This window comes from Octodon degus, unplaced genomic scaffold (assembly GCF_000260255.1).
Source record: "Octodon degus isolate 3935 unplaced genomic scaffold, OctDeg1.0 scaffold00010, whole genome shotgun sequence".
Classification (NCBI taxonomy): Eukaryota; Metazoa; Chordata; class Mammalia; order Rodentia; family Octodontidae; genus Octodon; species Octodon degus.
Genome location: NW_004524586.1, coordinates 3,641,666 through 3,668,715, shown reverse-complemented (window position 1 = coordinate 3,668,715; position 27,050 = coordinate 3,641,666). Strand labels below are relative to the sequence as shown.

The 27,050-nt window shown below is 36.5% G+C and overlaps 1 protein-coding gene and 1 pseudogene across 1 annotated transcript in view; one reads left to right on the top strand and one right to left on the bottom strand.

The window, feature by feature from the left end:
- Positions 1–1,069: 1,069 nt before the first annotated feature.
- On the top strand, positions 1,070–2,103 carry LOC101562380 (annotated as a pseudogene).
- A 9,662-nt stretch (positions 2,104–11,765) lies between these two features.
- Znf518a (zinc finger protein 518A) overlaps positions 11,766–27,050 on the bottom strand; it is a 41,943-nt gene continuing 26,658 nt past the window's right edge. The window contains 2 exon segments of the mRNA XM_004648958.3: positions 11,766–17,190; positions 17,192–17,343. Coding sequence (XP_004649015.3) covers positions 12,792–17,190; positions 17,192–17,223 — 4,431 coding nt within the window. The 5' untranslated portion in view covers positions 17,224–17,343 and the 3' untranslated portion in view covers positions 11,766–12,791.

Below are 27,050 nucleotides of genomic sequence, written 5' to 3'. Positions count from 1 at the left end.
ATAAATAAAATTTAAAAAATAATAATATTGCTCTACACAGATAACAAACACACTGAGAGAGAAATTGGAGAAACAATACCTTATATAGTAGCATCGTGGAAAATGAATTCTTAGGAATTAATCTAACTAAAGAAGTAAAAGATCTAGTCAATGAAAATTACAGTACTCTGAAAAAAGAAATAGATTTCAGAAAATGGAAAGATATTCTCTGCTCCTGGATAGGAAGAACCAATATTGTGAAGATGGTCATACTCCCAAAATTGTTATACAGATTTAATGCAATCCCTATCAAAATATCACTGACATACCTCACAGATCTTGAGAAATCATTTCTAAAATTTATTTGGAACCAGAAAGAAACCTAGAATAGGAAAGGCAATCCTAGGCAATAAAGGTAAGGCAGGAGGCATTACAATTCCTGACTTGAAATTATACTACAAAGCTACTGTGATAAAATCAGCATCATATTGGCAAAAAAAATAGACCTGAGGATCTATGGAATAGACTAGAAGATGCAGATACAACTACAAACACACTCAGCCACCATGTCTTTGACAAAGGGGCCAAACATACTCACTGGAAGAAAGATAGCCTCTTTGTCAAATGATGCTGGAAAAGCTGGCTCTCTACATGCCAAAAACTAAAACTTGACCCAGGTCTATCATCACGCATTAAACTAAAGTAAAAATGGATTAAAGATCTAAAGATTAAAACAGAAACACTAAATCTCCTGGAAGAGAAAGTAGGTGGAAATCTTGAAGATAAAGGTATAGGCAAACAGTTCATGAACAGAAATCAAACTGCATGTGAAATATTTGAAAGAATTAACAACTGGAACCTCCTCTTATTGAAAAGATATTACACATCAAAAGAAATTACCAACAGAGTGAAAAGACAACACACAATTTGGAAAAAAAAAAAACAAACCTTAAATAATAAGCATTCAGACAAAGGTCGTCTATTTGGAATTCATAAAGAATTAAAAAAAAAAAAACATCAGGGGCCCAGCGCTGCCTGGCGGGCGGAGCCTCCCTGCGGCCACGGTCCTGGGCCTGCTCGTGATGAGGCCGGCCTGCTACAGAGCAGCCCGCGTGTCTTGGCTGGCAGCGTCGTGTCCCTGCTGCCTCAGCCTCGCGCGCTCCCCACGCTAGCGGGCCGGCGCCATGGATGACGAGGTGGTTCGCATCGCCAAGAAGATGGACAGGATGGTTCAGAAGAACACGGCTGGAGCACTGGATTTGCTAAAGAGCTTAAGAATATTCCCATGACTCTGGAATTATTACAGTCCACAAGAATCGGAATGTCTGTCAACTCCATTCGCAAGCAGAGTACAGATGAAGAAGTTACATCTTTAGCAAAGTCTCTCATCAAGTCCTGGAAGAAGTTACTAGATGGGCCATCAGCTGATAAAGACTCTGAAGAAAAGAAAAAAGAGCCTTCGATTACATCACAGAACAGCCCTGAAGCAAGAGAAGAGAGTAGCTCCAGTGGCAACGTGAGCAGCAGGAAGGCGGAGACACACACCGAGATGCCTAGTCTCAGCCTTTCCTCGAGCACCGAGCGCTGCAGACTCTGTGCGGTTAGTGTCGGGAGATGCTCGCTGCAGCTCTCCGGACTGGAGATGACTACATTGCAACTGGAGCTGACGAGGAAGAACTAGGATCTCAGATTGAGGAAGCTATATATCAAGAAATAAGGAATACAGACATGAAATATGAAAATACAGTACGAAGTAGGATATCAAATCTTAAAGATGCGAAGAATCCAAATTTAAGGAAAAATGTCCTGTGTGGGAATATTCCTCCTGACTTATTTGCTAGAATGACTACAGAGGAAATGGCTAATGATGAGCTCAAAGAGATGCGGAAAAACTTGACCAAAGAAGCCATCAGAGAACATGAGATGACCAAAACAGGAGGAACCCAGACTGACTTATTCACATGTGGCAAATGTAAAAAGAATTGTACTTACACACAGGTACAAACCCGTAGTGCTGATGAACCAATGACAACATTTGTTGTCTGTAATGAATGTGGAAATCGATAGAAGTTCTGTAGAGTTGGAAGAATTGAATCTGGACCATTAAGAAAATGGATTTTGTAATTAGCTTTAAAATTAGGCCAAGCAATTAGTTTTCCTGCAAGTCAGATTTTTAAAATGACATACATCCCACAAATTAGTTTTTGGTTTTTGATCTAACATCCCTTCCTCAAATGCCTCCTGTAGTTTCAGATTAGTAGAAAAACCATACAATAATTGTACGATATCTGTTTCAATACTTCTTTTTTCATTTTTGTAAGCTGATATTAATCTTTTTATCAATTAAACTTTTGACAATTTTTATTTTTTTCTTCTTGAAGTCTTAACTTTTTACAGTCTGAGTCATACATAGAAATTATTCTTTGTTAATAAATAAATAGAAATTACTTTTTTCATATTGGTGTGTACCTATATTAGAGGAAGAAAAAAGGTAATATAATTTGTTTACCAAATATGGTGTGTATTCAAGTAATACTTGTTCAGCTTATCTAAATTGTACATATTTGAAATAGTATCTGAATTTGATTTTATTATTCTGTTCTCAAACTTGCAATAACAAGATACTGTTTTGTATCTGTAGCTAACTCTTCTGTGCTCATCACTTCGTGTATATTACTTGTTCTTAATAGATTTTACTTTTGGAAATATGCCTTTGCTGAAGTCATTCTGGTTTTATTATTTACTTACCCATTTGCCTTTATATTTTAGCTTTGCAGAAACTAAAATGGTGCAATCAGCTTTCATAAATGTCACAGGCAGAGAATAAAAGCTTCTGATGACTTTTTCCCTCATAGGAAGACATCCTGGGAAGCGGTTCTTAGTGCTCTGGCAGTGAGTGTTGTTGTAAAGAGCTCATGACCTGATTTTCATTTGCAGTCTGTATTGACCAAGGATTAAGCATAAAAATTATATAGATCATTAAAGCTGTGGTCTTCTCAGATGGAGATGTGTAGAAAGTGTTTTTGTTCTGAGTCTGTCTTGTTGGCTTTTTCTGTTACAAAATTGCGAACCAGATCTTACAATTAAGTTTTACTTTTTGTTTAAGTACATGCCAGTTATTCTGTTAGAAATAAGAAAAATAGCTTTCACACGGTTTCCTGGGTACAGTTGCTGTCACACACCTTCACGGCCACAGCATGAGTCTCCAGGTCACCGTGCTGGACCAGCAGAAGGACCGCTGCACATGTTTTGCGCTCTCCTCTGCTCCCCACTTCCCCTTTCTTAACCCAGAGTCCTTTTGTGGTAATACAGAAAAGAAGATTTAAGTTTCGGTGCTGAGGACTGGCCCCCAGGCACCAGCCCTCCTCTTCTCTGTTAGTGTTCAGTTGAACCATCTGCTTTATCATTTCAGAAATAAAGTGCCGTTTTGAGAGAATGGGCATAAGAAAACTAAAATTAAAGTAGTTCCATTTTTAAATTAACTGATTGATTTTAAAATTTGTAATTCAATAAAGTTTTGTTGTTGTTAAAAAAAGAGCCCCAAAATTTAAGGACCCAATCCAAAAATGTGCATCTGAGATGAACACAAAGTTCTCAGAGAAAAAAATACAAGCAGCAAATAAATACATGAAAAAATGCTCCACATCACTAGTCATTCATGAAATGCAAATTAAAACAACACTGAGATACCATCTCACCTCAGAAAGAATGGCTATCATAAAGAAATCAACCAACAACAAATGTTGGGGAGACTGTGGAAAAATAGGAACTCTTCTCCACTGCTGGTGAGAATGTAGACTGGTGCAACCATTATGGAAATCAGTGTGGGGAGACTCCTAAAAAACTAGGACTGGAAATCTCATTCAATCCAGGTATCCCCCTTCTGGGAATTTTCCTAAAAGAACTGAAAATATTTGATCATAGTGATATATGTGTGTCTATGTTTATAGCAGCACAATTTGTGATAACCAAATCTTGGAAACATCCAAAATGCCTGTCACCTGAGCAATGGATGAAAAGATGTGGTATGTTTATACAATGGAGTATTACTCAGCTATAAAGAAAAATAAACTCGAAGCCTTCGTTTATAAGTGAATACAACCTGAAGATATACTCATAAGTGAAATAAACCAGACCCACATGTGTAAGTATCATATTGTCTCCCTAGTGTAAGAACTCAAAAGAAGAAATAAAAATTGAAAGTTATAATATAGTTAAATGGAAAGTGAGAACTTAAGATTTAAACAATGAAGAGAGAGAAAGGAGAAAATTTAGGAAATATGGCAGGGGCAATCCATACATTTATTTAAACAAGATGATTAAGGCAATGGTCCTAAGGATTTGTCAGGTTTTTGAAAATAGCAGTTAATGGGTAGAATTCTCACCCTCACTAACTCTATATGCTGATATATGTGAACTAAGGAACTACACTGAGGATAGCAACATGTAATACTAAAACCATGCTTGAAATACCTGTCGTTTTGGTCTTCTAACTGCATACTGCTTCTAATGTCATACCAATTATTGCTATACTCTCTTTAATTTTTTAAAAAAGATAAAAGAAAACAAGAGACAAGAAAAAAATATCACAGGATTATCCTACTATAATGTTGCATATGGGTTGATCTCTAAATTTCCATGTAAAAATGTGTGACTTTTTTTTAACATTCTACAGGGATTTAAATTTTACAATATCCATGATTACTGGAAAATAGCAGTTCCATGTTATGTCTAAAGCATTTGATATTCAGACAGACAGTGATGTTAAACTCAACTGTCTCTGTTACGGGGTAATATTATCATTAAGCTTTTCTTCTGGATGTTTAACAATGAAAGTTTGCAAACCAAAAATTAGAGAAATAGCAGGGATACAAGGATAGCCAATATTTTGGTCCTAGCCCTTCAAGGTCACTGAGGACTCAGGACATAAGAGAACCCGTGCTTTGACATCCTATAACTCAGCTGTACTCCAAACTTCCTGATCAAGGAGATTATGGGGCCACAGAGGAAAGTGATCAATGATCTAGAGTATGCCTAAGGAGAGTCACCTAGAGAGAAAAAATTCTCTCAGGCTTTCACAGAGAATAAATTGCTCATGCAATGGCCATGACTCAGTCAGATAGTTGACGCTGACAAAAGATCAACAAGATGTTGTCCATGGTTTCAGGGTAAATCCTGAGGGGATTTGACTGATCTTGTCATACAAAAGTTACATTTTTAGTTTTATAGGATTTGCTTTAACTTGGTCTTAACCATCCAGCAGAAAAGTGTACCCAACCACATGTATAAAAAGTAAAGCTATATTTATATGCTGAGCTGTAAAAGGCTCAAGTCAACAACTTCAGACATTTGCCAGTTGTGCTGATAGCTCACTGCTACTATGGACTATTGGACTACATTGGGTTATTTTGAATTCAAGTAGCTACAAGCTTTACACTGGTTTCAAGTACAGAAAGGTCCTTTAAAGACTTCTCCAAATACAGGTTCTCTAAGTGCAGTGGAACACCCATCTCTGAAAAAACAAAACGAAAAACGGGGATATGTTGGGAGCCACGAAGCTAGGAAATTGATCAAATATGTGTACGTGGGACTTGGCCCAGTGCCTAAAGCAAACAAGCTACCTCACTCCTCAGATAAACATCCTTTCTGGTTAAGGTTAATGATCAGCTACTAGACAACCTAGTTACTAAATTCACAAAGGTGTAAATAATGAACAGTTTTGTTGTGAAAAAAAAGGAAAAAATATATATGTGTACACAAGAGAGTTAGGATATATAGCTACTCTCTCTTAGTTCACTGAGAATAAAAGTTTGAACTAACATTGTTTAGACAAGATGTCATGTCTGCATCTTGTCCCCTGAATAACTACGATGAAGACAACAATATGCAATGTATTAACTAGTGTAAGCATTCTACCTAGCTGTTTTAAAATTGTTTCATTGCTATTTTATCTTTTTTCTCATTATAGTTAATAAAAATTTAAAAATGAAAAATAAAAAAATAAGAGAAACAGAGAGACAGACTTGTTCTCTGTTGCCAACATTGCTGTTACTCCTCACTTTGGCTCTTGCTGTTTTGCTGTTTTCTACCGCCATGACCTGCTGCCCTCTACCATGTGCCAGTCTGCCTTGGAGCCAACTGAGTATGGACTAAAACCTCCAGTAACTATGAGCTAAATAAATCTTTCCTTCCTTCGTTCTGAGTGTCAGGTATTTGTCCCAGCAACGAGAGAAGAGTAACTGAGACTATTACTCAGCTGTTAAAAAAAATAATAATAGTAAACTTTAGCCTTTTATAGGTAAATGGATTCAATTAGAGATCATACTCATAAGTCAAATAAATCAGACCCCCCACTTGCAAATACTGTATAGTCTACCTAATGTAAGAACCTGAAATAATAAATAAAATCTGAAAGGTACAATGGATACTGTGAAAGGAAAAGAAACTGTTCAAAGTGAAGGAATAACTGTGATGAGGAAAAGGAGAAAAGGAAAGAAGGGAAAAGATATATACATTCAAATACACAGAATAGCTAGTATAATTTGTACTGCTGATTTTTACTAGTCTACTGAAAGGAATAGATAATGCTTAAATTTATTTTTTACTTTTTAATTTTTAAGCAATTTTGTGCTTACATCTAGCAAGCTGAACAATTAATTTTAAGACAACAATATGCAATATAACAACCATTGTTGAATTCCTATCATTCTGTTTAGTGAAACTCTGTACCATTTATAATGGTTCTTTTCTACTATTTTTTAAAATTATCTTTAAAAAACAAACTCTGTCAACTAAAATAGTATTTTTATTGTCAAGCAAGAATGCTATTTTCAGCATAAAAGAAAAATTACAATATTTTAGTGCTGCTATATGAAATGCTCTATCAAAAAAAGTATGCTAGAGTGAGTCTGTTAATTTCCATCACAATCACAAATACCTGAGATAAATATAACTTACCAGGAGGATTTACTGTGGCTTATGGTTTCACAGGCTGCAGTTGATTGTCAGCTTATTTCACTGCTTTGAGGCCTGTGACAACAGCTCTCCATGGCAAAAGCACCTCTTCGTCTTTTGGCAGCCTGGCCACTCCTGAGGTCAGAGTCACCTGCACGCAGATTCTTCCTGAACACAGGGTGATCTGTGCCTTAATCTAGGCTTTCCATCTCTTTTCCAGATCCTGCTTCTAAGCTGCTAGCTGATATCTACCCATATGGTCTGGAACTGACCATAGTTAACTGCTACTAAATTGTGATTACTGTTTCCAGCAATGCTCCGGTGCATTCAATGTGCTGGTCTGTCCCAAATAGAATGAGGCACTGTGGTGGCTAATTTTAGGCAGCAACTTAACTGGATTAAAGAGTACCTTGAAAGCTGGCAATATACTAAGGGATCCTGTCATAAGAGTATTTCTAGAGATAAGCGTGCATCTGTGCACTGAGTGTGGAACTTACTCCCTCTCCTCTTGAACTAGGGCACATCTCTTACATCTGGATATCAGAAGTTCAAGGTCTCTGCAGATGAATACTAACAGCTCCTTGATTCACAGACCTTTTGACTAAAGAAATACATCACTGGCTTTGCTGATTCTGGAGTTTTTACATTTGGGCTAAGGAATACTTCCAGCTTTCTGTCTCCAGCTTGCAGACCACCTATTATGAAGTTTCTCAGCTCTTACAAACATGTAAGGCAACTTCATTTTCCTATGCATCTATGAGTTCTCTCCCTCACTATCCCCCACCTTCCCTCTGGAGACCTCTACTACGTGCCCTTTGTACTAAGCAGTACCTTGGCAGTCTTTGAAGCCTACTCCAACCCTCCCCTGAAAAGAACTTCTGCTTCTGAGTTATAAAGAAGGCTGGGAGGGAGAGACTGATAGGAAATTGACTCTTTATTGAATGCCCCACCAGACTGGAACAACTGTTGATAGAGCATGGACTTCCAGGAGGACTAAACTGTGAAAAACGCTTATTCCAGCCAAGTGGAGGTAAAAGTGCTGTTTACCGCCCAGTTAGGATTTTATGATTTTTCATTTGCTAAGTTTGTATAATTCTTTCTTTTTCCAGTACCAGGGATCAAACTCCAGACCTTTTGCTTGTCAGACAGACGCTTATGCTAAGCTACAGCCCTGGCCCCAAGATTATGTAATTCTTTAAGATTATTTTGTGCCTTTTATTATCAGTGAGTTTTCTTTCACTGTTTCCCACTTGATTACTGTTGTTTGAGGAATCTAACAAGCACTGTACTTGTCTAGGTTTTCAAGATATTGAAAGCAAGCATCTGCAAACAGTATGTTACTCTTTCCCCTAAACTTAACTGTTTCTCTATCCTTACATTAGCAGTAAGGCATAACACTGATGATAGCAGACATCATGTTTCACTTACCTGAAGGCAGCACTTGAAGAGTTGCATCCTCACTTTAGGTTGAACTTTCTAAGTTATTGTGGAAAATAATAGTATTTGCTAAGAATATTTAAATTCAGGACATTCTTACCTTCATCTTAATCATAACTTTCAAAATTCATGTACATATATTAACATTTTTCCTACACTATTTACTCAAAAGTTTACATTGGTTTTTCTGTTAGTATTCATTCTATTTTTTTTCCATAACAGTTTCAAACCAAATTGGTAGGACAGTTTCAATAATTAACACATTGCACACATTCTTCCTAGTGGTTATTTGCTGTACAAGATGCCAACATGATATCCTATTTACAAACAACAAATCCCTCTATTCATTAAGAGAATGCAACTATGTATCTATCCTAGCCATTTTGAATACACAGATACAATGGACATTCATCTGTATCCCCTTTTTTGTTTAGTTCCATTATTTGAATATTATAGGTGGGTTTACATTGTATTTTTAAAGAAAAATATTTTTCGTTTGGGGGCACTAACACAAATCAGAGAACTTGTCAAAAGTGACTCAATGAGAACTCATCAAATACCTCTTCCAAAGTACATCTCAATTGTCTAGTTCTTAAAAGAAGCACTTACAATGAACATCAAAATAAACCACTTCAACTCTGCATTGCAGGAAAACTTTCTACTAATGCTATTCTTAACGCCAACAGTGCCCTGGAAAAGTACTTCTCCCAGCAAGTCGCCAGATAGGTTCCCCAATGAACTTAAAATCCTCTGCTAAGGACCCTAATGAGTCTTTAAGCAAAAAAAAATAAACAAATAAACCAATACCTCAAATAGGTAAACCACAACTTGAGTGTCAATGGTGAAATAGAACCTTGGTTTGTTTTTTTAAAATCAGTTAGCCCTGTGGAATTGATATATGTACTTTCACCTCACTTCCATTCTGTGTCCTAAGAACTCCTGTTACTTTTTAAAAATACTTCAAATGACTGAAAGGATAGAATCTACTTTCTACCTAATTTGGACATAACTTCACATTTACTTCCTTTTATTCTGCCCATAATTTGACCTACTTTTAGCATAATTTTCCCCTAATTATACTTATTTTTATACAAACATATCTACATTGGCAGTCTTATATGCATGCAACTTTATCACTTATTTACACAGATGGTATATATCACAAACTATCAAGCTAGTGTTTTGTGATGAAAATACCAAAGAAACCCAAGCAATTGTCAGTAAACTCGCTGCTGGGCCAAGTTCCAATTATTCAATTTTCATAAATTAATTTTAACGAAACATGGTCACATTCATGTATGTATTGCCCATAACTGGCTCTGCATTATGGGATTTGGGTAAAGATAGAAACTCTACATTAAATAAAGCCTGTTAGAACTACTTGACATCTTACTGAAAATATGGAATCCTCAACGGAATGTAACATTTTCATCAAAAATTACTACATTTCAGGCTGTGATACTGTCAGACATGGTGGAGCATCCCTGTAATCCAGCACTCTAAGCAGGACTGTTTGCAGTTTGAGGCTAGCCTGGGTTTCTTAGTCAACTCAAGACCAGCCTGAGGTACAGAGCAAGATCCTGTGTCTCAAAATAACAAAACCTCACACACAAATTTTTTTTCAATCAGTACTACTTAAGTTTGCAAAAACTGAAATGTGAACTATTTTTTAAGTAAATGTCAAATAGTGAGGCCCAATTCAATAGAAATGAATATGAAACATCAATCTCATGACCTCCTTGATTGAATATAAAACAACTCTTGTAATACAAGAACTTCAATATAACGCATGCAATTTGGAACATCACCTTTAGTTCAGTTTTAGTCAAGAAAAGAAGAATGGGGTAGAGGGTGTTGGGCTTTTTCTCCCTACTCTGACTGTAAGAATCTTTAAGTACAATTGCCTCCAGAATTAACAAAAACACAAGTTCCTATTAGAATGTCTGGGTCATGATTTTAAATGGCTTTTAAAACTTAAAAGACCAGAGGTGTATATCCAACATTACATTTCTTTTTGTGGTATGGCAATTCTGAAATTATGTTCATAGTGTTACAGTTGCAGTTCCCTCTCTCTGTTCATAGGAGGTAACACCTCATCACAGATGCATCTATAATAAAATGTCAATTTCATGGCTATTAGCATACTGAAGAGCAAAAAACTCTATGGCTTACCTTGCCAGCAAAACCATTGGAAGATTATGGTAAATGTGACTGTTCTCAAACAAAACGTCATCTATTATTTTTGGAGAAATCCTACTTTATTTTGTATAGTTTACTTGCATTAAAGAAAAAACATCCCCACCCGTCACAGAAATCCAAGTATCTTCCTTTAGAATAAAATGTCCATCAGATTTTAGCACAAAAAATTCCTCATATGAACACAAATTTAAGATAACTTTAATTGAAAACGTTCATTAACAATGAAGTTAACAATGTTTACCATTCTTTAAACATGATATACATTATTAATATATACTATGTATTTCCAATTAACTCCATTCTTAGGCTCAATTTAAGAAACACAATTTTAACAGGTTTTATACAAAAAAATACTTCACTAAGAAAGTAGATAAACTGCACAAAACAGTACAAGTATAATCTGCATAGCAAGATAGCTTGAAGCATCTATGTATGGCTTTCTTTAAAATAAAACTATTAGGGGAATGGGCCCACTTTGGGACCTACTGTTACATTTGACATATGTAAACTGTTTCACATCTTCTTTAGGCACTTGCTAATAGTGTTCAATCCCTGAAAAATCAATTTAGTTTAAAAAAAATCTACATTGGACATAAAAACCAAGAAAATAAACATGAATAGTCTTGTGTGTACATTCTTTTTAAATTAAACAACCAAGTTTTATTATTAGTGCATGCACAGAACTAAATTTTTGTCAAAAACTTCCTGTGCAAAATTTACATAACAAAGTACAAAAATTATGTACAGATTTGTTATATACAGAAAAAAAGCCCTGAAGTTTTTTTGTCCAATTAAGGAAAATATCATTAACACGCATAGTAACAATGTAACAAATATATAGTACATAATTTTATAATAGAAGAACTTTATTAGCCAATGATCCAACCAAACTTAATGCAAGTCTACAATGTGAAAGTGAATCCACTGATTCTATTGTCATGAAAATGTTCATTTCAGACATGTCCCTCAGGATTCTATCCTAAAGTTTTATGAAATGCCACTGTATCCACTGTTAATGCTTTCCCACTTTCAAAAACCAACAATCAGTATGTATCTGCTCTGGACTATCAGTCATACTGAAAAATTGCTAACAAAAGTGGTCTATTTAGCTGGGCTTGGTGGCACAAGCCTGTAATCCCAGCAATCAGGAGGCTGAGGCAGAAGGACAGTGAGTGACTTCAAGGCCAGCCGGGGCTATATAGCAAGTTGAAGGCCAGTTTAGATGTAGCAAGACCCTGTTTATAAAAAACAGAAACACAAACACACATATATACTCATAGCCAAAAAGTCTGCCTTATCTTGGACATGTTTGAATAATAACAGTAATTAAATACACAAATATGTGATTTACTTTGTTAATCTTGCTTCAAATTATGTGTTAAAAATCTGATTTTCAAGAGAGTCTATTCCCTTTGAGGTGCTTCTATATCCTATGGTTTTCAATGGGACAGCAATCATAAAAAAACTGTTTAATTTATAGGGGAAAAAATGTAGTTCTAAGCAAAGGTATGACTGAAAATGTAATCCAGTTTGGGAAAATGCTGAAATTTATTAACTGGATTTTAAAACTGAACAAAGGCTTAAATTCTCTCAAGGCTGCCCATCTACTGTAATATAGCCATTTAGGAAAAAAAGCTCACCTTGGGAGGGTATTCAAACTTCTGACACAGGTCACAGTTTAAGAGAAAACAAGAATAACTTTTCCCAAACTCTTCAAGTATTTAAGCTGTAGCTATGGTGAGTTAAGTGTAATTTTCAAAGGAGTCCTAATAATCTTCAAATGAACTGAATTAGCAATACAGAATAACTCCTTAACTCAGGGTCTCTATCTTTACAAGTGATGAGAAACTCAACCAGTTACATTGTGAAAGAGCTATATATTTTCACAAAGCTGTATTTATCAGATTCATAAGGCTGGTAGAAGACAAGTGGGAATGAAACTGTCTGCCATCACCTATATTAACAACCCTTAAGGAACTACACTGGAAAAAAGACCAAAATTTTCTTTAACCATAACTTCCTACATCTTTAAGAAATTAAATCAAGGTACATTTGTATTGATCAGTTTTCAAAACATGTAATGATGGCATATGTGAAATTTTGCTCTTTCACAGAAATATAACCAACTTTTCAAATATTGCAGGAACTATTATGACTAGAAAATGTTGTATCATTTTAACTCAATCCACTGCTTCCAATTTTTCTTTGATAATTTTGGTAAATTATTCTAACATATTCCAATCCCGAGTAGCTTCCATTAAATGTCTCTGTCCATGACCAGCCCAAGCATCTTGATTGTCAAACACTCTACCACAAAACCAACAGTTAAACCTAGCTTTTAAAACATTTTCAGAGGTAGCTTTCACAATCTGGTAATTGTTTTTGCTTGTCTTCTTGAGTGTTAGTTTTAACACAAATCTTTCTTTCACAGAACTAACAGATTTAAATGTTTTATGCCTCTTGGAAAAATCATCATCTATTGTTTTAGAAGGGTCATAACCAACTGGTTCCTGTAAAGCACTTACAGTTCTTTTTGACAATGAAACCTTAACTATGTGTCCATTAAATTTAGTGACAGTTTTCATTACATTTGCTACTTCTGGTGTGTCTGCATCAGGATGGTTCAAAACCACAACAGGTTGGTTTTTCCTAGGACATTTCACAAGCTGCGTGGAACAAAAAGGGAAAAGTCGCAAAATTCTGACTGAATCTTTTGAGAGCCTAGGTCTGTTAAATCCTAATGTTTCATGTCCATCTTCAGCTTTAGCCTTTTCTTTACACTTTCTATACAATGCTGATTTTTTTCTTGGAGGTTCTTGGTAACTATCCTTACACTTCCGTTTACAGTTTCTGTTTCTAGATACAAAGGCAGTTTCAGAATCTTTGCTTCCTACCTGAATTTTTATTTTTGAAAGATTTCTTTTGGAAGTTCTTCTATTGAAATTTCTTGCAACTGTACAATCTGTTTTATACCTTACTACTCTAGCCTCCGAATGATCACTGATACATACTGGTTCCTCAGAAGATTCTGGGCATGTTGCAGTAGAAGCTATAACAATTTCATTTGCTGGCATCAAATCATCTATGAAGGGTAAGGCATCTCTGGAAGATTCCGGCTCTTTCTGCTCTGAAGTCTGACTAGAAGGCACACCGTCCTTCTGAAATGAGGAAACAGAGCTACTACCCACTGGCATATTACTAGCAGCAGTAACATTTAGAACAGGGTTAAAAATTTTCAGCAGTATTTTTTGTGGAGTTCCTTCAGGTCTCTTTGGCTGTATATTTTTATAGTAAGTACTATTTTGGACTAACTTGGGCTTAAGCAGCTCAGTGCTATTTGGCATCACACACTTCAATAGAACAGCTTGTTTGCCATCGGGCAAAAGGGTATAAAGTGGAGATTTTGGAAAATTTTCATTCTGCTGCCTTACTGAATCCAAGATATTCAACTTTGTGCCCTGCTGCTCAGACAACACATTAGTAGGGACAGCTTTTGCTGAATTGCTTGATGTTTTAGTAAGATAAGAGCCTTTTAATGGCAATGTATTTTCTGTGTTATTTTTAATGCTCAAACAACTGCCAATGCTGGAACAAAGTGCAGGTGTAAGACAATTACTGTTTTGTTCTACCTTTAAAAAAGGTGTTTTGCAAGGTTCCTTAGTCGTAATTCCACAAGCTGGGGCACTCTCTGTTTTAACAGTGGAACCACCTTCAGGTTTCCTATTATTAAATGTCAAAATAATCCCAGGTTTCTTGTTTAAAACAAGAGAAGCAGGTACACCCTGTGTATTAACCAGTGGGAGTGGTCTTCCTGAAACAACATGGAATCCAGGCTTATTAGCGACATGCAATGGTATAAAATAACCTTTTGGAGTTTGAACAAATATGGTCTTTTTCGGTTCTGAGTTTAGAAGTGGATTCTGCACGTACAAAGAAGCTGAATTTTGTGTAGTGGCTCGTAGTTTGTCCTTTACAAGCTGCTGCGTTATTATTGCATCTGACTGAGTCTTAAGTAATGTGCTAATACCTGAAATTCTAGATGCCTTCTCTGAATCTCTCGTGTCCTGTGAAACTGGTAACACTTGCTTATCTTTTCCATTAAATTTTAAATTTAAATCATTTGTAGCCATACTAACACCAACACTGCCAGATGGAACTGGAAAGACATCTTCCACTTTGATGTCTTTGGACAATTCAACTACTGCTCCTTCTCCCTCATGTTTTTGAAGTGACTGGTCACAATTAAGTGTCAAGCTTTTAGCTGGAATTTTAGAGTCTTGTTTTACATATTTTGGTTTGAATTCCTCCTGAAGTAATTTATTTATTTCAGGTGGCAAAAATTCTGCTGCCTGTTGGCTCTGAAGGGAGAAAACAGATGTGATTCTAGGCATCATAAGTGAATCATTAGAAAAGTCATTCCATGTTGAGTTTTCAATCATATTCTCTAAATTTTGGTTTTCACTGGCATAGAGATTTTGTCCATCAGTATTTTGTCCTTTTTCTGAAACACACTGCTCTTCCATTTCAGCTTTCATTTTTAAAGTTCCATCTTTATCATTTAAAAGGTTGACAGATGCTAACAGGCTATCAGGGTTTGAGCTCTCTTTCCTCACTAGTGATAAAACTGTCTCACTTATTTGTTGCTGAGCAGCTGTTTTGCTTGATGAAGAGTCTCTCTGAAAGCTTTCACACAATGGTGTTCCTGAAAGCCTACGACGTTTATTAGAGTTATCCACTTTTGAGTAATTATGGAAAGGTAATGATCCTTGGTTGGAGGAATCAACACATATCTCAGAGTTGACATCATTAATGCAATAGTTATGCATATCTCCACAGTTGTATACATTTGGTTTTGTAGTATGGTTGTCTTTATCTGAACTTTTATTGATGGTATTTAATACTTCAGGATGATGCTGAGTGACATTATTTGCCCATAAGTGAACAGTATCTCCTGCTTCAATTTTTGTAGTTGAAGTCACTGATGTGCTAAGTTCTGATGATGCTGGTGAAGAGGACACATTTTTATTGTAATCCACTGTTTGAAGCATATTATTCCTTTCAGATATCAAAGCCAATTCTTTTTCTGAAATAATTTTTCCTGAAAGTACAGAAGATGAACATGAAAGTGGAGTTGTTTTCTTATAAACTATGTCATTTAAATCATTTGTCACTCCTGGTAAAAACCCAGTGGTATCCAAAGTCTGGGACTGCAAATTACCAGTACTGTCCTTTGCAGCATCTGACTGTGACGCTGGTAAACATACATTCTGTTTATTGGTAGGCAACAATTTTATGACAATGTGCTGCCTTCCATCCAACATCCTGAAGCCCATAAACTTAGCAGTGTAGTTAGCAGGAATTGTTATTTTATTATTTTTTACCATTAATACTGTAGGTCCTTGTAGAGCAGTCTTCAAGAAATCTGAAGTAGTATTTGATCCCTCATCAGTTCTATTACACTGTCCAGTGTCTAGAGAGACTGGCTTTTCTGACTCTGTGGGCGTACCACTGTTCTCACAATGTATTTTCTCACTTTTTTCTTTATTTAAATGCTCTTGACCAAGATGGCTCTGATCTTCAGATTTAATCTGTGTACTGTTCATTAAATTAAGCACTTGAGTATTTTTATCAATACTTCTGGTACTTTCACTGTGAACTTTTTTACGTATCCAGAATGCCTTTCTCGATGCACCTATTTTATATCTTTTCAGTATTAGTTTAAGTCCTGCTGAAGTCTTTGTCATCCTCTTTTCATATTTATCTTTCTCCAATTTTTCTTTTGCATATAAGTGTTCTTTGTGAAAAGTTATAACATGTTTTACAAGATGGTCCTTCCTGGTGGCACCAAAGCTACAATACTGACAAGAGAAAAGAAGAGTACCAGAATGGACAGGAAGATGCTTCTGAAGTTCTCCTCTGGTAAAACATAAATGATGGCATTTAGCACATTTGTAATGAATTTCATTGTGTCTGTGAATGTGCTGAACAAATGTGCCAACATCCTGGGTGGAGAATATGCACTTCTCGCACTGGAAATTACCATTAATACAGTGTGTGGATATGAAATGTTTTGTCAAGTCCAATAAGGTATATACGCGTTCACTGTTACAAATCTCACATTTTACTAAAGTGCTTCTGTGGGTTTGGCGGTGTTGTTTAAATACTTGGAAATCATTTGCTGAAAAACTGCACATTTCACAAGGATATGAAGGCAATTCACCATGATGCCGCATTTCAAAGTGTTTCTGTAAATCATTTGGGCTATATCGTGTGTTATCTCCACATTTTAAACAGCTGAAATTGAGCACTTTTGCAGACATTTTTATACCCTCTTCTGCTCGCTCAGATTTCTGAAGCAATGTACATTCTTCTACACAGCTTATAGTCTTTAAACTGATAGATTTTCTTGCAGTCTGAGGTTTACTACAAAATAATCTTCTATACTTGTTAACTTCATGTTTCATTAAGACTTCATTGGGAATATTTACCTTCGGCAAGTTAATTTTCACATTTTTTATTTCATAATGAAAACCACTTTCTGAAATTTTTGGTTTAGGTACTGATCTGATAGTATCAACGACCAGATATTTCATACTATATCCTAAAGTAGTTTCTTTTTCAACAGAAAAATAACTTGTTCTGTTCAGATGGCATGATCTAAAAATCTCAGTTTCTTTTGCTCTGAAGACTCGATGTTAATTGTAATTTAAACAGGAAGCAATATTCTCTTGAGCCATCTTCAAAATAACCAGGATTCTGTACAAATCAATTTACCTAAAATTAAACAAAGAATTAAAATTTTCATCATAAAATTAAAAGTCAACTTTGTATTTTTGTTTATTTTAACACAAAGTAGCAATGTTAACCAAACATATATTAAAGATACAAAAGATCTATTTTTAAGTATGTAAAGGGTATCTTACCAACATAATGCCTAAAAGCAAAAAAAAGAAAAGAAAAATCTGAAGGTCTGGAAATGTAGGTTCTTGTTACAATTCTCTTATGTGACACTGGGAAAGCTTCAACTTCTTTATACCTTAGTTTCCTCATCTAAGAAACTACAAGTACTTTCAAGATGTAAGATTTTTACATTAAGGTAGAATTACAATTTTAAAAGAGGGTTTTAATAGCTATATCTTTTTTATGAATTTACGACAGGGTGTACAGTGTCTCCCTATATCGATCGGACTCCTAGTGATTCCATTTTCAGCTTCCCAAAAGCTGGGATTACAGGCGCATGTCACCACACCCAGTCTCAATCACCATCTCAGCGCACCCCAGGGGCAGGGCAGGCACAGCATGCCAGTGATCACACCCCGGCCAATGTGCTCTGCCATCAGTGCTTTAGTCCTGAGCTATCTGGTCGGCCTTAATAGCTAAATCTTGAAAGCGACCTATACATATATTCCTCAACAGATGAATGGATATTTATGCACAATGGAGTACTACTCACTCTTAAAGGTACATTTAAATCATCTGTAGGAATACAGATACACATTGAGACCATAATGCTAAGTGAAATATATTAGACACAAAAAGTTAAACATCATAGTTTTTCTTATAGAGAAACCTAAAGCATAAATAATTTAGAAGGGAAATAAGACAGGTGATAGGACAGAGAGACAGACTTTATAAAATGGTAAGGGAACCTGGGGATAAGGCAATATGTATGAGAGGAAGGCAGAGGAAAGGAAAGTAAAAAGGATCAGTATGTGGTATGTGCATATACAAATTCCCCATAGTTAACGTAATCATTATGTATTACAAACATATACAGTGGGACCTCAGTTCATGAGCTTAATTTGTTCCATGATTTTGGAAAAGATGGCCACATTTGTGTTTGTATGAGAAAGATGGCCATGGTCATGTTTGTCACCTGACGTACAGTTTAAAAACAAAAAATTTTGCCCAATGTTTGCTTGTGAACCAAATTCTTCACAAACAAAAGTGGTTATAATTGAGCTACCATTGTACTAATAATGAAAGGAAGAAAAATAAGAAACTCTGAGTCAAACTCCTTTACAAAAATCTTTCTTAAATCAGGGTTTCAACAATCATGTATTTATTGATTGATTAACCAACTGACTGAGACAAGGTTTTGCTATATTGCCCAGGATAGCCCTAAATTCCCAAGCTAAAGGGATTTTCCTGCCTTAGCCTCTTGAGTAACAGGTCTACAGACATGCATCACTGTACCTGGATGTATGCATTTAAAAGCATACGCAAGAAAATTCTAAAAACTGAAGATCCAATTATAATAATATGGTTTGTGCACCAGTAACTAATTCTTTTTCATTTTCTTACTTGATCATAGCTAAAAGCTCCATTCACCTAACACAATAATGATCAGATGAATAAAAGTTTCATTCATTAAATACAAACAAGAAAAAGACACCAAGTTATCATTACTAATTGGTTAAAACAAACAAATAGGAAGAAATAGGAACTAACAGGAAAAACAACTCTCTTAGTAACAAAGTCCATCTAACCTTGCTGGTTTCCTAGCATTTTGGCTATTTCGTTGGTATTTGTTTTGTTTGTTTATTATGCATAGAACTCAGACAGATGAAAGTGAAAAACTCTATCTCTACCCATCTCTACTTACTGAAGCATTTATGCTCATAGTTTTTTTTCTTTTCCCCTTTCCCTTATTTCCTTTTTTAAAAATATCCCTAGCTGTACTTAATTTCTTCATCTGTAAAAGGGAAGGATAAAATTTTACTTCCCTTTCCCTTTCACAAGGTTGTTTTGAAGGTTAAGTGAGAAAAGACACATAAAGGTATCTTGTGAAGTACTGTATGAATCGCAGCTATCACTAATACTATGTGCAATTACCACATATGGGACAAGATAATGCATGGGTGGGATTAAAATCTGAGTTTAAAGTTTCAGTATTAAAATTATCACACTCTATATTTGAAGTTTAATTTTTGTACTCATATTTATGTTCATAAATTTTACTTAAAATTAGATAAGCCAAAAAAAGTATAAATAATACTAAGGTCTACTCATGTTCAAAGTAAAGTCTCACCTTTAAATTCAATTACTCTAAAAACACCTAGGAACTTTATTATTTCAGAAATCTTTTGAGGGAATATAATTAACAGTTAAATTACCTTACATATTAAGAGGTCTTATAATATTCCTCAAACTTAATACTTTGGACTGGATCTACAAAAGCACTCATATACACGCTAAACTGACAGCATGTATTATATTGAAATGGTATTAGCTTATTATTTTTACATAGCAAGCCTAATATACTGAAATGTTAAATTTTTATTCTTAATTTCCTACAGAACTAAATACAAAAATTTCTTCAAAACAAAAATAATGAATTGCTAGAAAAAAAGTTTAAGGATACCTAGTAGACATTCTACGCCAATTGTGAATATTTCTTACACAGTGATTTCCCATCTATGGAACTTAAACTATACCAAAATCTGAAAGTAAGGCTCAAGTATGTGAACTTTTTTTTTTAACAGTTAGTAATGGTTGTTTTGCATTTTGTAGTATAGCATATATGGGACATTCTAGACTACCATATCCAAGCATTTCTATTACTACTATAAGAGAAGATTATCATCAGTTTCATCACAAAAGGGCCTCTTACAGCAGTATCACGTTTAAAAGCAGAGGTGTGTAATGCTCCAAATTTCTATTTTTACATGCTCCTATCCAAGAACTAACAAGACCTTGTCTCATTAGTTTCTGAGGATAAGTACTGTATTTTTAAATACTATCAATTTTACTTCAAAATATCTAAATTTAAATTTTAAAAAAATATCAAAATCTGACAGCCAGTAGAAAAAAATGGAGTTTTCAAACAATCGACTAACATAAGAAATAAAATACCTAACAATTAGGGTGGATTGTGATGGATGCTGTAGGAGGCAGGAAAAGAAAAATAAGCAGGACATGTGGCAACCAAAACAGGTGCCACAAGGCTCACCCACTAAAGTACATGTCCTTTCTTCCAGGCAAGTCCTGAACATTATTTCAGGCAGATCTGACTCCTATCTCAATTTGATACTGTAAACGTCAATAAAGTCTACACTTTAAAATGTCCAATTTTGAAAAAAGTTCAAAAAAGCCAAAAAACACCCCATTTTATGTGAATTCCACCCCAAGAAAAAGAGGGTAGACACAAAATGTAAAATACATAGCTGCTCACAGTCACTCAGTGTGTCAATAATCTTTGAGGGCAACTCTGCAATACAGAACAATTATTAATAATCATGATGGTCCCAAATAATGTCAAGTTACACTAAGAATATTCTGTAACACATGAAATTATTTAATGTATTTATTTTGCTTAATGTATATCAGCACATTACAAAATTTCATCAAAAATAGGCAATCTAGAAAGTTCAATTCCCATTTCTGATAATGTCATGTATTTTTAAATTAGGAAGATTATTTAGTATACACGTTCATGCATGTACATTATAAGACCTCATTTTATGGACAATGCCATCTTTAAACATCTTTTGACTTACGTGTTCTAAAAAGCCTAACATGTTAGGGCCTAAACTCCATTTTTAATGTTTTATATATTGGGAACAGCACAAACTCCTCTGCCAGACTATGTATTCCTAATGCTATTTAAGAAAATATGGCTGGCCAGTTGTAATGAAGTAGGACAACTATTCAAATCTCATTACGTACTATGTAAGTCAGGAATCACAATGCTATGCCATAAAGCACAGCAGCTTTGGTTTCTCTGGGACATAAGCCTGGGTCCAATGGACCCATCCCCTACTCTATTGTATTTTAACATTACAGAAGCCAGCTGTGTGCTTCAGTACCTTTTCCCAAGGAATAAAGGATGCAAGCTATGTGTTTACCCACTTCATATGATAAGTAACAAGAGTGTATATGTGTGCGAAAGTACTAAAATGGGATTTGGGTCCACCATTATATTCCATCTAAGTGTTTTTGTGCGTGTTTATCTGAGTATCTCAGAGGGTGCAAAAGACCCACACCATGCTAGGGTATGTTAAAAAAGGTTTGATTTTTTTTTTTTTTTTTAATAGAAGTAGCCCAATTCAGTACGACAGCCCATGAAAAAAGAGATATGCAAGTTTTAGAGGTCAAAAGCAAATCATCAGATTACTCATGCATGGATGATGAAGATGATTCATTATAATAAAAAGTATGCTTTCACAGCAGAAGAGCAGTGTGGGTGGAGGATGACGGTGGTGGTGGTGGTGGTGACTTCTGACAGTGGTCATGGGAGTCAAAGTTCCTATGGCAGTAACAATGGAGCAAGAATCGACTGATACAGACATAAGGAATGCATACCTCCTTGATTTAGATAACGAAGAAAGCAGCAACGTGGGTGCATATTTGACTAGTCAAAATGTTGGAAAATAGCCATGCAAACAAACAGAATGATCCAAGAACTGGGTCTGAACACAAGGTGAGGGTCTCTGCACAAGTGAAATGTATTGTACTGAATGTCCACATTGCCATTCAATGTTGGAAATTGTAACAGCAATGCTACAAGATGCTGTAAACACAGAGGCTAAAATGCAAGTCAAATGTTCTGTATGCACAAATAGCCATATTAAAAAATACATATGACATCTTACTAGCCTTCATAGGTCTGCTGCACGTAACACGTACTTTTTATGATAAATGTAAAAGACTTAAGGAAAAGTGATGGGTCAAAATATGCCTTAAAAATTTATACCCTTGTAGATGCAAAGACTTATGCTTTCAATTTAGACATTTATCCCAGAACTCTGCCATCAAGTTCTTACTAATATGGTAATAAATCAAATAATGTTGTAAACATATATATTACTCACATCTCCCAAACTAATCAGAATATGACATTCAACAACTTGTTTACAGGTTTTCAATTGCTGTGACATTTACTAACAGAGCACAAATTGACCAGCACAGGAACTATACACAGGAATAAAGATGAAATTTTGCAATCTCAAAACAGAATTGTTGTAGGGATCTGTTGGTCTCACTGTGATCGGTTTTACCTGGGGAGAAATGGCGGCAAGAATGAGACAGACAAGAAGACAAAAGGCGGCGCTAGGTGGTCACTGGTCTGCCTGATGGGCAAGACTAACACAATATACAACAAAGCAATACTTTATTTATCCTTTTGCAAAGTTAGTAACAGGTGATGCAATGTTGCCTAGTGCCTAATAGCAGACCTTAACCAGACAGGATGTTTATCCAGGACTGAGGTAGCCTGTTTGCTTTAGGCACAGGCCTAGTCCACCTACAGACATTTGATCAATTTCCTAGCTTCCTGTGGCTCCCAATAAATTGTACAATATAATCTTTCGATTTCAGAAAGATACAACATCTCTGATATCGTAAAGAAAAGCAAATTAGTATTGCTAATATCAACATTTCACCATGATGGAAACACTGATTTTGTCAAGGTTTCTGTTATGGTTTGTGTCTAGTTGTCTCCCCAAAACCTCATGTAAGTCACTGGGCTAACCTGGCCAGGGTGGGGCTTGAGGGGCAGGGCCAGAGAGGCTAGAAGCATTAAACTGGCAGTATGCGCTCTGCACCACCCACCCCGCAGCCAGCAGCCTCCCTTGGAGATGTGGGGAGGGCAACCTGGACAAGGCAGCACTCCAGCCTCTCCTCCATACCCTCTAGGGCTGAGCCAGTGTCTTGAAACCTCCAGTAACTGTGAGCTAAATAAACCTTTCCCTCCCTAGGTTTGAGTGTCAGGTATTTGTCCCAGCAACAAAGGGAAAATAACTAATACAGAATTTGGTACCAGGGAAGTGGGGTCGTTGCTGTGGCTACACCTGACTTTGTGAATTACAAGCTTTTGGGAATGGCTTATATAAGGGAAGAGATAGAAAAGGTTTGGAGATGTCATCTACAAGAGAAGCACTGGATCAACTTGGGCTGTTCTGTAGGGGAGATTCTGGTCAGAGCTCAGACCAGAAGACAGAAATGCTGCCTGTAAAGATCAGGCTGAGGAGGAGGACTGTTGTAAAGACTGGGCTGGCAAAAAGGACTGCACTGGTTGTTGGACTCCAGATCATTTGTGTTTTGGCGTGGCAGAAAGTTTGTCTGAATTTTGCCCGTGTTCAGAGATTTTTGCCTGAGACATAGATTAAACATGGAGGACTGCTTAATATTTCAAAGGAAATCTCAAAGCAGTCAAACACTGGGGCAGTAGCATAGTTATTGCTGGGGGCTCTTGGTCAGATTTATGTTAAGAATGAAGAGCAAAAAGCCCAGAAGAATGATCTAAAATGTTGTGAGTTTGACCAGAAAGGAAGCGCCAGGAAGGCTATGGACTGCAAAGACAGAGCTGAGATTTCCATTGCCCAGACAGGAGAGTAAAAAAGACATCCTCAGGGCATCACAGGAAGTGGCAGGTTCTTACCCTTTGCAGCCTCAGAATTGCAAGGGTGAGGGACTTTGCTTTGAGGAGAACTCGGCAAGCCCCATGTCACAGAACGGAGGCAGCAGCCACACCAGGTTATAGAATGGCGGCGGCAGCCACACCAGATTTCAGAAAAGCTCCAGCTCTGGGGAGGCCAGGCAGTGTGTCCTTAAGAAGGCAGTGTGTAAAGCTGTGAGTGAGAAGCCTATTCAGTGGAAGTCCCAGAAATGTGGAAACGCCAGGAACGTGGATCATCTAAGGGAAACTGCAAAGAGGGAGCGAAGCCAGCCTAAGAGAAAAGCTATGGGAGCTACAACCACCAGAAGTGCCATAAGGGGAGAGCCACATGGAGCTCACAATTTGCCACAGACTGCTTCGAATATTCCACATGGAACTATAGGACTTAATGTTTGCCCTGCTGGATTTTGGACTTGTCTTGGCCCCAATGGTTTATATCCTCCTGTGTATACCTTTTGGAATGGCAATGTTTATCTTGTGCCTTTGAATACTGGATGTATTTAATCTTTCATTTGTACAGGAACACACAGTTTAAAGTACGCCTCTAATCTTGGGACTTGAACTTTTTAGCAATGCCAAAACTGCTGGGACTTTGGCAACCCTTAGAGATGGACTAACATGTCTTTTGCAGAAAGGGATGTAAATGAGACTTTGGGGTTCCAGGAGCGGAATGTCATGGTTTGTGTTTAGTTGTCCCCCCAAGGCCTCATGTATCTCATGGGGCAGACTCAACTGGAGGTGCAGCGAGGGCCTTGAGGGGCATGGCCAGAAGACCAGGGCAGGGCTTGAAGGGCAGGGCCAGAGAGGCTTAAACCATTAAACTAGCAGTATGCGTTCTGCCCCTCCCCCCTGGTGACAGCAGTCTCCCTTGGAGATGTGGGGAGGGTCATCCTGGACACAGCAGCACCCCAGCCTCTCTTCCTCTAGAGCGGGGCCAGGGTCTTGAAACCTCCAGTAACTGTAAATAAACCTTTCCTTGCCTAAATTTGAGTGTCAGGTATTTGTCCCAGCAACAACAGAAGAATAACTAAGACAGTTTCCCTAGACAAAACAGAAGCCTGAGATGAAAACTTTCAATAGTTATGCAGTTATGATATCACAAAGCACTGTCTAATGCTTGTGTCTTATTTGATCCTAAACATGTATGGCACAGATAGTTTGACAGTTTATAAAGAAAATAACAAGTGCAAAGTATTACTGAGAAGGGCCGGGGAGATAGCTCAGTAGAATAAGGGCTTGCCTGGCAAGCACAAGGCCCTGAGTTCAATCCCCAATACCATTAAAAAAAAAAAAGTATTACTGAGAAATTGTCTTAAGACAACTGGGACTGGAGCTCACAAGAGATCATTTACAGCAGAGGAAAAACAGAGTGTTTCTGCCATGGGAACTATGTAAAAAAAAAAAAATCTGAGACACACTGCTGAGCTGACAGGTGAACATGCAGGTACAGCATCATGAAGACCCACTACAACAGGAAAACAAAAATGATGTCAACTGTGTCCTGTAAGAGTACAGGAGAGGCCAGCAATAGCTCAGTGTACTAAAGCGCCTGCTTAGGCAAGCTCAGGCAAGCACAGGGACCATGGTTTGGCACCACATGCTGCACCAGCTCCACCCTCAGGGCAGGGTAAGCGGACCACAAAAACAAACAAACAAACAAATAAATAATAAGAGTACAGGAATTGCTATCTGTTTATCAATAAAACTTTGAAAAAAAATAAGAGTACAGGAACACAAAACATACATGTGATCAGCGTGAGACATGTGCATGAAACATCAATTGCCGTGTATGAAGACTGCCTGGGGTGTAACAGTTAAAGCAAAGCTTATTTCTATAGTAGAGTTCTACTGGTATTCTCATTGTAGTTCATATAGGAATTTGTTTCTGATGTTATCTTTTAGGTTTTGTAACCAAGTACACAGCTGACATAAAAATGCTGATGTCTATTTTAAATACATAATACACATTACGAATTTAATAATTTATTTTACTGATAGTTTATGCTCCGGTTAACTACAGACTGTATAATATAGTAAGAACCTCCTGACAAAACAAGTCCACTGAGATGTCCAGTATGTCCTACAAAAAGACCAGGAATGTACAACACATATGCTGCCAGTGTAAGCAATGTGTGTGCATTGAACATGCTGTGTCATGTGCACAGACTGCCTAAGGTGTGATGGTTCAAGAATATTTTTTTGAAATGCTATCGGTATTTTCATTGTAATTCATATAGGACTTTATTTCTGATGTTCCTTAGATTTTGTACATCAAAAAGTCAATGTTGAAATTTTTGATCCTTTTTATAAACTCAATAAAAATAAACTCAATAATTTTATATTTTTCTGTAAGCACACATTAATATAAAATTCATGAAATTAAAATTAATAATTCATCAATAGAAATATTCTAAAGAATAAACATGGGTCTGACATACCCATGTTTCTATGCCTTATGACAAAATTTGTCTTATGTCACAAGGGTTAATTATGGTTCATCACTTGAAGCTTGAAAATGAGTTAACAAGGACTGTTCTTAGTTCCTAAGTATCCAAAGGCTTAATGCCTAGCAGAAACTCATTCAATATTACTATTGCTTATGTCCTGTTTCATCTTTGGCAACTTTGCTGCATTACCCTTAAGAGGTAACCATTTATTGTTGAACATCTTTTATTTTGTCTTGTTTTTTATGAAATAGGTTCTTACTATCCAGTTTAGGCTGGCCTTAAGCTCACTTGGTAGCCCAGCTGGTCTTGAACTCATAACAATCCTCTTGCCTCAGTCTCTCAAGTGCTGGGATTACAGATATGCACCACCACACTCCAACTAAACAAAAGCATTTTTAATATGTAATTTATAGTACATAGTAGGTGCCCAGATTGGTCAATGGACTATTAAGAAATGGGAGCTGGGCATGGTGGCACACATCTGTGATCCCTCAAGGCCAGCCTGAACTACATAGGGAGACCCTGTCTCAAAAAGACGTAGAAGGGCTGGGGAGATGGCTCAGAGGAATAAGCGTTTCCCTGGCAAGCACAAGGGCCTGAGTTCAATCCCCAGTTCCGCCAAAAAAAAAAAAAAA